The sequence below is a fragment of the Paroedura picta genome, chromosome 11 (genome assembly GCF_049243985.1).
Source record: "Paroedura picta isolate Pp20150507F chromosome 11, Ppicta_v3.0, whole genome shotgun sequence".
Taxonomy (NCBI): Eukaryota; Metazoa; Chordata; class Lepidosauria; order Squamata; family Gekkonidae; genus Paroedura; species Paroedura picta.
In genome coordinates this window covers 61,742,621-61,755,208 of record NC_135379.1, presented here as the reverse complement: position 1 = coordinate 61,755,208, position 12,588 = coordinate 61,742,621, and the positions used below count along the sequence as shown (strand labels likewise).

Genomic DNA, 12,588 nt, shown 5'->3' with positions numbered 1-12,588 from the left:
GAGACTTGCCTTTCAGGGAGGAAGAGGAGAGGTCTATGCGTGCAGAGCCAGGAAACAGCTGCAGCCTCTGGTGCAAAACTCTGCCGATCGTCTGCCGGAGGATCAGGTCATTATCAGCAGAAGAGAAGAGGAACATCAGCACCACTTGTGTAATCACTCCCCCTGTGTCCGGGCTGAAAGACAACCAGAGCACCCATTCAGCACGCACTGACTAGCTGGCACACACAGACCCAGGCTGAGCTTCTACCGCTTGACTGGTCAGTGGCAGAACTCTCCTGTCCTGTCCTGGGCAGGGCGTCTTAACGCAGGGGCATGCCCACAAGCATAGGGGCCCGAGGCTAATCTGTGTATGCATTGATAGTTTGTGACATGTGATTGGGCAAGCTGCTTATATAAGATCACCGTATAAAGCAATCCAGAGACATAATAATCAATAAGGCCTGGTGATGTCATGCTGTGCCATCCCTAGCTGTAAGGTTTACCCACTGAGTACCATTTATATGCTGAACATTTTGTTTTTCATTGTCCAAATGTTTGTGCTGGTTAATCTTTGCTGCACAGCATGTTTCTTACAATGTTTAAACACTGGTTGTGTAGGAGGTGCCGATAAATAAATGTACAGTTTTATGCTTGTGCATGGTTATGCGGATGGGACCCAGGGGGCTGGTAACGCTGTCCACATGGCCCTGGACCTGAGGCCTCAAAATCTAAATGGCTGCCAAGCTCCAGGTGGAATCAAGCGATCTCCTGGAATAAATAGTCCCATGCCTGGGGCACAGCCTTCCTGAAGGCCCTGGGGACTTCTACATGCCTAGCTTTCTGGTGAGGCTGTGACACACAGCTATTCCACAGAAAATGTGTTTGGGCCACTGGAAATATGCACACAGGGTGCTCTTAAAGTGGCAGAGTAATAAATTATTTATTTGGGGGTTTCTTCTTATTATTATTAATTGGATTTATATCCCGCCACTCCCCATAGGCTCGTGGCGGGTCACAGCAGTCCTATCCCCATTAAAATACCCATTAAAAGACTTTAAAACAATCCCAACATGGCGGAACTTATTATTCCCACCCCTGCTATCAGAGCGGCAGGGAGGGTGGGGAGGAGATCTTACTGGGTCCGGGGGGGGGGGGGGGAATGTTGGCATTCATTCGCTGACCCCGGCCTCAACCAAAAACCCGGCGGAAGAGCTCCGTCTTGCAGGCCCTGCGGAAAGCTGGTAAATCCTGCAGGGCCCGCAGCTCACCCGGGAGCTCATTCCACCAGGTAGGGGCCAGGACCTATACTGGCTACAGAGGCTGGGGAAAGGCCATGGAGGAGAAGAGCATCTGTTCCCCAGTGGGAGAGCACCGTTCTGGAGCCCAGCTATCCTGCTGTCCTGCCTGGCTCTCCCCTACCTGCTGGCCCTCCAGGGACACACCTGAGAAACTGCTCTGGGGGAGGGGAATTTGCAGGGTGTCTTTGGTCCCCCCTCAGCTGCGCCTGCCTCACCAGGTGGTTGAAGTGAGGAGAAAAGGGAGGGGGGGAGAATGAGGTCAGCTCCCCTGGGTCCCCCTTGGGGACGAAGGTGTAATTCAAATTAAGATTATATCTATTTATATACAATGCAAAATTTCATCTTTAACATTCTCATGTGATCTGATTCTAATGTGAAGAGAACCGTTTCGATCTAACTTTCTTGAATAGATGGTTTCCTTTCCCACATCTGGCTATATTCGGTCCATGAGCATAATTGTCAAGACCAGGGGTAGTCAAACTGCGGCCCTCCAGATGTCCATGGACTACAATTCCCAGGAGCCCCCTGCCAGCATTCGCTGGCAGGGGGCTCCTGGGAATTGTAGTCCATGGACATCTGGAGGGCCGCAGTTTGACTACCCCTGGTCAAGACAGTTCACAGCTTCACTGGCTCCCAGCCCACCGGTTCTCATGCTCTTGCCATGAGGGGTTTCCTTGGCCTGTTTATGCCTGTTTTCACTGCCTTGGCTTTGCTGGTGGCACACTGGATGAGATGCCAGGCATGAACAGCAATTCCCAGCTGCTTAAAAGCGAGAAAGGCATTCCCCAGAGAGATGGGGAAGCCAAGGCTCCCAGGAGGCACCTGAGGGAGACGCAGGCCTCTAAGGCGAGGGAAACTACTTCGCAGTAGAAACCCAATTGCAGCAGATCTTGGGAGCTAAGAAGGGTCAGCCCTGGCCAGTATTTGGATGGGAGACCACCAAGGAAGTCCAGGGTTGCAATACCTCATGCCTCGAGAACCCCACAGGCTCTCTATAAATCAGCTGTGACTTGATGATACCTTGCACCACTACCGAGGATGCCGAAAGATCAACACGGAAATACATTATCTGATTGGGACAAAATAAACATGCACTATACAAAAGAGATGAAAAGGGTGGCAGATTCCTTTTGATGAAGAACCTGAAACTTTAGAAAGAAAAGTGAAAGCTGCACTCAAACCAGTTGGGAGAAGCAAATGCGTAATGGGAGGGTTGACAGAAGACTCAGGCCTTTATATCAAGATGGCTGCAGGCATCTGGGGACTGGAATCATCCCCCACACCTTTTTTTCTCCCACTCATTCTGGAGCTTCCTCCCCATTAGACTCCTTTATGGGCAGTGAGCCTGGGGGCAAGAAAGATGGCTGACGTGGCCAACGGCTGGTGGTCGTGGGGGGGGGGGGCTCAGCTCCTACCACTGGGCAGCCCCTGGATGTTGATATCAGCGTGCTCCCTGCCAGAGAAGTGAACAAGAGCTATACAATAAACCAGAACACACAAAACAGAGAAGGTAGGCCTTTAGCTATCCCCATCCCAGCAGCCAGGTGAAAAGAAGCCGGAAACAATTTATGCAAAGTGATTCTCATACCTTAAAGTCTGGCTTGCCCAACATTCAAATCTAGTTTTGTCTCTTATCTTTTCTGTTTATGAACAAGTCTGCTTATGAACCGGTCCTCAAAAGGTTTATGAACAAGAAGTACACAATCCAGTCTGTACAGAAACTCCAGTGAAGTTGTTTGGTTTCCAAATGTTTCTGCAGTCATCTAGCTGAATGGTCATCACAGTAAAAGCCCATTTCACAAATGGTTGTTCACGTCCACCCACTGCCTGTGTTACTTCAGGGCTTTTCCATCTCATTTGACCGTAGTTTTACCTACCTTACTTTGACAAGCTGTGAGCCTCTGTATTTATGTGTTAACATGGAATTGTGAAATGTCTCATACATCTGTTGGAAGAAAAGAAAGCATTTTTAGCAAGGAAAGTTGTGGTCAATCAAGGAACACTTGCTGTTATGAGAACTGCACCAAGGATCTTGGTTTGCACCAAAGTGCAAAGCTCATCAATGTCCTTCAGAAAAAATAAGAATTCACTTATAATTGAATCCTACCTGTTCACCAGCTACAAACTGAGACTGGTATTACACATTGCTACCCATGCACCTTTCAGAATCCCAAGCCATGGTAGTTCAGTTAGTTTTATTTTATAGACCAGCATAAGATGATACAGACACATCCATTAAAACCAGGAATTAAAGGTAAAGTTATCCCCTGTGCAAAGCACCGAGTCATATCTGACCTTTGGGGTGACGCCCTCTAGCGTTTTCATGGCAGACTCAATACGGGGTGGTTTGCCAGTGCCTTCCCCAGTCATGACCGTTTACCCCCCAGCAAGCTGGGTACTCATTTTACCGACCTCGGAAGGATGGAAGGCTGAGTCAACCATGAGCCGGCTGCTGGGATTGAACTCCCAGCCTCATGGGCAAAGTTTTCAGATGGCTGCCTTACCACTCTGCGCCACAAGAGGCTCTTAAAACCAGGAATTAAAACATCTTAAAAGATAACAATAGAAAATAGAAAAGGTAGATAAACACAACCATGGTAGGATTATGAGGTCAAGGCGGCCACATGTCTTACTTATAGCTACACAAAAACTTAAGAACAGTGAGAACAATTCAGCAATGGAACCAGTCATCTGGGTTGGGAGTTCTTCTTCAAGTGATGCCCATCTGTCAGGGACATTCTAGATCTGCATTTCCACCACTGATCGCAGGGAAGGCTTCTCCAGCTCTGTCTCTCTATTCCCAGTAGCTTCAGTGGAGCCAATTTTGAGTAGATGGCTTGCATCCTTAAATCCGGTATTTTGAAGGACTTTACAGCAGGGATCCTCAACCTGTGGTCCTCCAGATGTTCATGGACTACAATTCCCATGAGCCCCTGCCAGCAAATCCTGGCAGGGGCTCGTGGGAATTGTAGTCCATGAACATCTGGAGGACCACAGGTTGAGGATCCCTGCTTTACAGTATCAAAATGTATTCCATCAAAAGCTTTTGTCTGCCAGAGCATCAGGGATATTGGAGTGTAATTCCATCAGGCCCAGTTTAAATACACAACCAATGGGGAATGAGGAGATGTTACTTTATGTGAGTGCGCCTGGTCCCAGATTCCTCCATCCATCTAAGAACTTGTGGTCCGTTTCCCCAAGCCTAGTACACCATCTCTGGGACTAAAAATTCATCTCACATACCTAGTGTCGAAAAAGGGCCCACAAGAAATGTTCTGCTACATAACAGTGCTTCCATCTCAGAAAAATCACCTTGCACATATTGTTGACATTCCATGATGTTCAACTGCTGACTAATGCAAGCTGTTCTTCCATAGGATTATGCTTACAAAAGATATTACATTGAGAAACACTTGAAATCTCACGGTTGAAAGACAGCCCTGGGCCTGTCACAATCTGGAACTCATCGTTGCCCAGATATTATCTCTTTAATGCTTATATTCATTCATTATTATTATCATTATTTTTCAATTTATAGGCTGCCCCTCCCTGCAAGCATACTGCATGGAATGCCAGCAGTGCAGCAACCCAGGCCCCAGACCAAATGGTTTCCAGGGTACAGTCTGCACTCACAACTTTTTCCCTCTCTTGATCCTGCCAAATTCTGATCAATCTGAACCTGGATCAATCTTAACACAGTGATCCCCAACCATTTTATCACCGGGGACCGGTCAACGCTTGACAATTTTACTGAGGCCCGTGGGGGGGTAGTCTTTTACTGATGGACATCGCCGCCACTTGAGCCCCTGTTCCACTTGCTTTCCTGCCGGCACCCCTGACTTCCCGCCGCCCGCTGGGGGGCGCTGCCAGCAGCAGCTGTGCAGTGCCACATCGAGGGGGAACCCCAGCCATTGTGGTCGCTGGAGAGCACCAAGGTGAGCTGGCATCAGAGTGGCAGGGCAGCCCCCTGGCAGCAGGCGGGGAGGAGGACGAAGAGGAGCCATGGCGGACCGGGGGTTGGGCACTGCTGTTGCAACAGATCTACAATGTTCCTTTTTCCCGACTGGAAACAGCTTGTACTAAGAGGCTGGATTCTGCACCTGAATCATTCCAGTTCTCAGTCTCCTCTCTCCTTCCTACTTGATTGTGAGGGGGCAAGCCACGTACACTTTCATTTCCCTCCCCAGGAATCTCTGAAGCTACAGTGCTTGAGTAGAGTACAGGTTGCACCCCAAACCAATTCAATGTTGTGGCTCACCCATTTCTTTTAAAGCCATCTGTAGCTTTTCATGATCCACACAGTTGAAAGCTTTGCTGTAATCTATAAAACGCAAACTGATTTTCTTCTGAAATTATTTGCAATCTCATCTCTAGGGCCTCTTCCTTTTCTGAACCCAACTTGAATATCTAGCATGTCTCATTCCATATATGCAAAGATCCAAAAGGGTAGCCGTGTTGGTCTGAAGTAGCACAATAGAGTCAGAGTCCAGTAGCACCTTTAAGACCAATAAAGATTCAGGGCCTGAGCTTTTGAGTGCAAGCACTCTTCGTCAGATATGGTAAGAGTGTTGTGAAGTTTTGAGCATGAGAAATCAGTTCAGTGGTCTGAATTTTTCAGAAGTGAACAGTAGATTGGGCATTTCCAGCCTGTGGGCCATTATTTTGATTTCCATACTTTTGGCATATTCTTGTTAAGATTTGAGGCACACGGCTTGTCGTTAGATATATTTATTCATTTATAAAATGTATAAAATGTATTATATTGTTGTCCTATCTATTCCTGGTACTTTGTTTCTCCTAGCTGCTTTTAATTCAGCTTTCACCGCTTTCTAAAATTCCAGGTTCTTGATTTGAAGGAATCTGTCATCCTTTCATCTCTTTTGTATAGTTCTTCTGTTTATTGGTTCTATCTTTTCCTTATGTCGTCTTCATCAAATAATGTATTTCCATGTTGATTTTTCAGCATGATTTGAGTTTCGCTTTGATTTCTTGGATCTTGCGGGACAGATCTCTTGTTCTTCCATTTCTGTTGTTTTATTTCTTACTAGATATTAAGCCCGCTGTGGCCAAAATACAGCGGGCCCTAGCATGATGGGTGGGTGGAGGGATGGGGCGAAGGAAGGAGGAAAAGGAGAAAGAGAGACAGAAAGACAGAAAGAAAGGGAGGAAGATAGAGACAGAAGAAGAGGGAGAGAAACAGGTAGCCAGAAAGAGGCAGATGGAAGAGAGGGAGGAAGGGAGAAAGGGAAAAACAAAGTGAATGCTGGGAGGAAGGGAAGGAAAGGGCAAAGGGAATGCTGGGAGGAAGGGAGGAACAGAGTAAGGTAGGTAGCCTTGGGACCTTCTGCTGGGCTCGGCTGCCCCAGGGCCCGGCAGAAGGCTCGGGACGGCGGGGGTGGGCTTTGTGGCCTTCTGCCTGGCCCAAGGGCAGGCGAGCCTGCTCCAGGGCCTGGCAGAAGGGTCCCTGGGCGAGGGGAAGCCGGCTGGAGGACTTACCGCTGGGAAAGACTTCTTCCTCTGAGCGGCGACTCTCCGGCCGGCCCAGGCGAGGCTGGGCCAACCAGCCAATGGGGAGCCGCGCTTTGCACGGCTCCCCATTGGCTGCTTGGCCCTCGAGTGACACTTGGAGAGCCCAATCAGGAGCCGCTTCGCCCTCCGAGTTTTTATCCCGGACAGGGCCCGCCCTAAGTCCTCCCCACTTGCCCTTACTCCTTTATTCCTCCCGCTCCTCCGGAGCGGGGGGGGGGGAGGTTTAAAGAAAATGATTCTCTTTGTCTCTGCATTTAAGTGGCTTAAAAGTTGCATTTAGACCTCTGATTCTATTTCCGTCTCCTTTTACTTTTAGGGAAGTGCAATTTGGATTTTGTGCAATTGTTTTTGGAGTTAGTGAACCATAATATATGTGGAGCAGTTACAGAGTTCCTAAATTCTGAATTGCAAATTTGAAGGGTCCTGATTCTGAACCTGGCTTCGAAATCTGGATTTTGCTGCTCATCCCTAGCATTCAGTCCCCTGCATCTCAGTGTAGAGCTTGCACCACAGACAGCTTGATCAGCCACCAGAGAGCAGGTTTCTGGTGCAGAAAGACGATGCTATCACTGCAGGCTGCATAACAACCAAAGCAGTGGGTGGGTGAAATCTTCCAAAGGTAAGAGATGACTCGCATGGGGCAGGGGACAGTCCCCAGTGAGGCAACTTCCGAGGCATTCGAAATGCACATCACAAATCACAGGAGTTCATCAGATGGCTGTCAGCTGAGTTTGTGCAGTGGCTCTGTCAGACAATGGTAGATGAGGGGGAGATAAATATTTTTTGACATTCAAACAAGTGATAAGAGTTTTCTGGAGAAATAAGAAACGGAAACAATTCTGGAAAGCGTTGATGCCCTAAATCAGTGGTCCCCAACCCCCGGTCCGGAGACCGGTTCCGTTTCGTAGATCAGTCGGTACCGGGCCACGGCTCCTCCTCATCCTCCTCCCCAGCTGCTGCCTCAGGGGCTGCCCTGCCGCTCTGCCGCCGGCTCACCTTTGGTGCTCTCCAGTGGCCACCATGGCCGGGGCTCCCCCTTGGCATGGCACTGTGCTGCTGTTGCTGGCAGCACCCCCCAGTGGGTGGTGGGAAGTCAGGGATGCCAGCGGGAAAGCAAATGGAGCAGGGGCTCAGGCAGTGGTGACATCCCTTGGCAAAATACTACTCCCCCCCCCAGGCCTCAGTAAAATTGTCAAGCGTTGACCGGTCCCTGGTGATAAAAAGGTTGGGGACCGCTGCCCTAAAGAGAACACAGTCTGACTTAGCACATTTATTTTGACATATATTTACAGCACAGCCCTAAGAAGGGTTACTCCTTTCTAAACCCATTGACTCCAAGAGATTTAGATGGGTGAAACTCTGCTTAGGATCACACTGTTAATAAACAAAAGTGAAAAAGTACCCAATGCTATGTTTATCTTGAAGGTGAAGCAGAACAAAGATGTGTATCTTGAAAACAACAAGTACTTCAGTGGAAATAACTTAGGACAAAAATTATTCAAACAAATCCAAATCTTTACATGGAAATAATTCAAAGCTTTACATGAAAATAATTTTAACTGAATATTTGTAAAAATTGGAAGGCAATGTAGTATTTATTTTCCTTACAATATTCCAGATGGGCACTGAAAATGGTGGCACACCATAAAACATGTGCATTTCAAGGGAGCATAGATTGGAGTAACTCTTCATAAGATTGCACTGGGTTGCATAGGAAAGTGACAGATCACACCTAGATTTTGGAACACCTTGATAGAGGGACTAGGAGTAGCCAGATGGGCTTTTGCTAACTTTAGTTTCAGCAAAGAGTTTTCATGTATCTGCTTTGTTAACCCTTCAGTAAAGAAATTTCTTAGACCAAGAGTCTGCTTATCGGAGAACCTGACTGGAACATGACACAGACAATAGAAATATGATATAAATATACTTTCGATGACTTTTTAAAGCAACCAAACGCACTTTTTCTGCATCATGTCACAAAAGAAGTCATTTCAAACACCATGGGGCTTTCCGCACCGAGATCCATGTAGCAAATTGTTTGCTGAACGAAAAATCGCCATTTTAAATAGTGGAATTCGTCGTTATGCATACCTGCCTTTGTAGTGGAATCCAGTTGCGTTTCTATCGTTTCCCACAGGTTTCCGATCTCGGCAAAAATCGCTAGCCAGGACGCGATATTGCCGAGCTCGTCCTGCCCCTGGCCGTCAAGCAGCCAATGGGCAGCCGTTAGCATGCTCCCAAACAGCCCCTTTCCCTTTAAGAAAGGTTTTTTTTTTAAACACACCCGTTGCAACGAATATGCGTTGATTCATTGCAACAGAGAGGCCCATCCAGCTAGCAGGTGGTGTTTGAGCTGCCGTTTCATCGTTGCCACACTCCCCCCGAGTGAAAAAAAAAATACCCCCCCCTCACGGGCGCGATTTTCGGCCGAAAACAGTGTGAAAAATAAAGGGAAAATAAATCAGCAAACGGGCTTCTGTGTTGCTTGTGCTTAGTGACTGTAAACAGAGGGACTGCAGACGGGGAAGCCTCACTGGCTAAACGGAGGCTCGCCGGTGCGTTGATCTCCGCTCGCTCGGAGAAAAAAAAATGGCGATCGTTTCGCCGGAAGATCAGAGGAGAGAGCCGGGGGAGGGACTTTGTAGAAACCACAACAATGGTAATGCACAGAACTTTCCCGCTAGTGTTGCAGATTGGTTGCAGGAGTGTAGCGCTTTCCGGAGGGTGAATCCACTTTTTGGGATTTCCCTGAAAGCGCTACAACGAAGCGCTTTTTGCAGATCGGTTTCAGGAGTGTTGCAGATTGTCAATGACGTTGTGCATAACGGCAAAACTGTAGCGTTTTCAATTAGTAACCATTGTGCAATTTTGGAGGAGTGCGGAAAGCCCCCATGATTTGCTGTAAACGGAGGAACTCTGGAATGATTCTGCTTCCCTTCTTGTACATGGACCATGGAACCAGGCACTGGAACGGGGAGGAGGAGAAGCCTCTATTTTCAGCAAGAGAGGGCCTGGATGACCCCCCCCCCGGCTGATATGGTAGCTGTCCTCATGCTCTCATGCTCATGACAGACACAGGGGATTGCAAAACCTTGCCAGCAAACGTTTTATCCCAATCAAGCCCGTGCTTGATGCCTCTGCTTTTCTTTTCCATAATGTTCCCATACCCACATGGAAATTAGTTTTTGTTTCTTCCTTCTTCTTTTGTTTGCTTACAGTAATGGCCATTAATTTATCTTCATAAAGAGATGAGTCAAGATGAGAATTCCCGCTCTTTGCTTCTACGGTCAGAGCTACGCCCTCTGAATGACACAGGGAAGTTGCCCAAAATGGCATCCCAATGACATGTTCTCCTCTTTTAATATTCAACACGGCCCATGCAGGGATGCTGCTGCATTGTGAGTTGTCCTGCCCCATCATAACAGGAGCTCCTTGGTTCCTAGGATGCAGAGTCAGCTTCCCCGCTGTGCTCTTCACACCGATTGGTGCACACACTGGCCAAGCCTCACACATTGCTTAAGGATGCATCATTATGGATTTCATAGGAGATTTCCCCGGCACAATGTTTACATTTGCAGAATTTTGAGGGCAGTGATCAGACATGCTAGAAAAGGAGTAATGTGAAACCATTCATAAATGCCCTCCCTACAGAGGCTCACTTGGTTATCCCTCCTGCTCTTAATTATGGGGAGAGGGTCTTTGTGGTTCTTTCTCTCTCTCTTTGATTTATAGTCCACCACTCCCAGCAAGCTGGCTCACAGCGGTTCACAAAATAATATAAAACATAAAAGAGATCTCCCATAAAAACACCCCAATATTAACAGCTACACCCACACACACAAAAACTCCAGCATAAAAATGGCGGTAAACAATACAAGATAAAACACTTCCCATGCTTCCTATGCTTTGGCCCTCCAGCAATTGGTCCAGATGTTATCCAGTGGTTGATGGTCAATACCCAGGGTGGCAACCAGGGGTGGGCGTCAGCAACTCTAATACTGCATCTGAACTCGGAGGTGGGGGCAGATCTCATGCCCTGGGGGCCTCCCCACCTGGCCTCAACAAGACGCCTGGCAGAAGAGCTCCCTTTTGCAGGCTTGAGGGTCTGATAGGGCCCACTGGTCATCTGGGCGCTCATTCCACCAGGTAGGGGCCAGGACTGAAAAGGCCCTTTGTCTCTGCAAGTAAGTGGCACAGCAACCCCCCTGGAGGCCCAGGACCATCAGCAGATTCATACCGGCAGAGCAGAGTGCCTTGTGGGGGGGGGGGCATAAGAAGGTAGGCAGTCCCATAGGTAAGTAGGGACCAAGCTGCATAAAGCCTGAAAAGTCAACACCAGTACCTTGAACCTGATCTGGAAGCAGATGGCAGCCAATGAAGTTGTTTCAACAAGGGCTGCACGTGGGCCCTCCAGGAAAACCTGGTAAGGACCAGCTGCAATTATGTACCAGCTGCAATTTCCGGGTCAAGGACAAGGGTAGGCCCGTGTAGAGTAAAGTGGCAAGATATCCCACCTTTGGCAGGACAACCCCGCCTTTGGGTTATCTGCCTCGCGTCCCGTAGCCTCGCGTCCCGTTCTCCAGATGTCCTGTGGCAGATATCTCTACATTTTTTAAAATTTTGGCTGGGCAGGCAGCCAGCAGGCAGGCCGGGCTCAGGAGTCCCCCGCGCAGGCGCCTGGGCTCCAGGGCGGGGCTTGCACGGCCTGGCCTGCTTCACAGCTCCTCTGCCACCACTGGTGTTTTCCACCGCTGGGGAGGGAGCGGGGCAGAGGGCGGCGCCACTGTGTCCCGCCTTTCGGTGGGTACAGTCTGGTCACTTTAGTGTAGAGCGAGTAACAGAAGTAACTCTTTCCCCAATGTCCAGGAGCCCAAGAATATTCTTTTCTCTCTCTGCCGAGCCTGCTGCTTTCACTTCCGGAAACATCCTGATTTGTTAGTTTAATGGTGGTGGTTGGCTGTGATTTCAATGTTTTGTGCTGGTGATTTTAGTTAATTTCAATTATTCGGGCTGTTGAAAGTTTATTTCGTTCCACATTTTAGGAATGAGATTTTAAGTTTTGATATTCAATTATTTTGTTAGCCACTTCAGGAAAAAAGTTCCTAAATGACAGCTGGGGTATAACTATTTGAACACTTAAAAACATTGTGCAGAAGGATCACAGGAAGAGGCACGAGTCAGAAGCTGAAGACAATGGAGGTTAATCACTGGCTGCACCGGTGATCCTGGCAGGTGGGATTTGGATTTTGGGATCCCAGAACACTTAAAGAGAGCAAGCCTGTCCCCCTGAAATTAGTCCCTCAGCCTTTCCTCACAGGGCTTGGTCCCCGGACCCCGGACCACCCTCCTCGCGGTCCTCTGCACCCCGCATGAGCCCTAAACCAGCATCACAGCTCCAAGCAACAGGGACAGAACGCCAGCCTGTGAGATGACAGGCTTCCCGTTCCTTCTCCTCCTATAGAAGATAAGCATCTGCTTTGTTGTGCTCTGTTCAGTCTCCTAGAAACAGTCTCATCTCAAGGGTGAAAATAGGCGCACAGTAAAGTAGCCCTGCTGCCTTCCGTTTCTTGTTCCACACATTCTGCAAGTTTAAATACCTTAAGATTCCTAGGTACTAATTTTCTTTTAGTTCATCAACACCAGATAACCATATGGACCTGCTCCTCCCTGTCTTACCCACCACAGCAATTTCAGTAACTGGAACACCTCTATTAACCCATCCAAAGGATGATGATCCTGTAAGTGGTCCTTCTGGTTTGGCAGCCTCACCCATCTTCCCCGG

The 12,588-nt window shown here is 48.3% G+C and overlaps 1 protein-coding gene across 1 annotated transcript in view; it reads right to left on the bottom strand.

The window, feature by feature from the left end:
* The window catches only part of LOC143820175 (transmembrane protease serine 11C-like), a 50,584-nt gene that overhangs the window by 9,202 nt on the left and 28,794 nt on the right, over positions 1-12,588 (bottom strand). Inside the window, exons 4-5 of the mRNA XM_077302642.1 lie at positions 3,155-3,222; positions 10-173 (exon numbers count right to left, since the gene is read on the bottom strand). Coding sequence (XP_077158757.1) covers positions 10-173; positions 3,155-3,222 — 232 coding nt within the window. The remainder of the gene's footprint in view (positions 1-9; positions 174-3,154; positions 3,223-12,588) is intronic.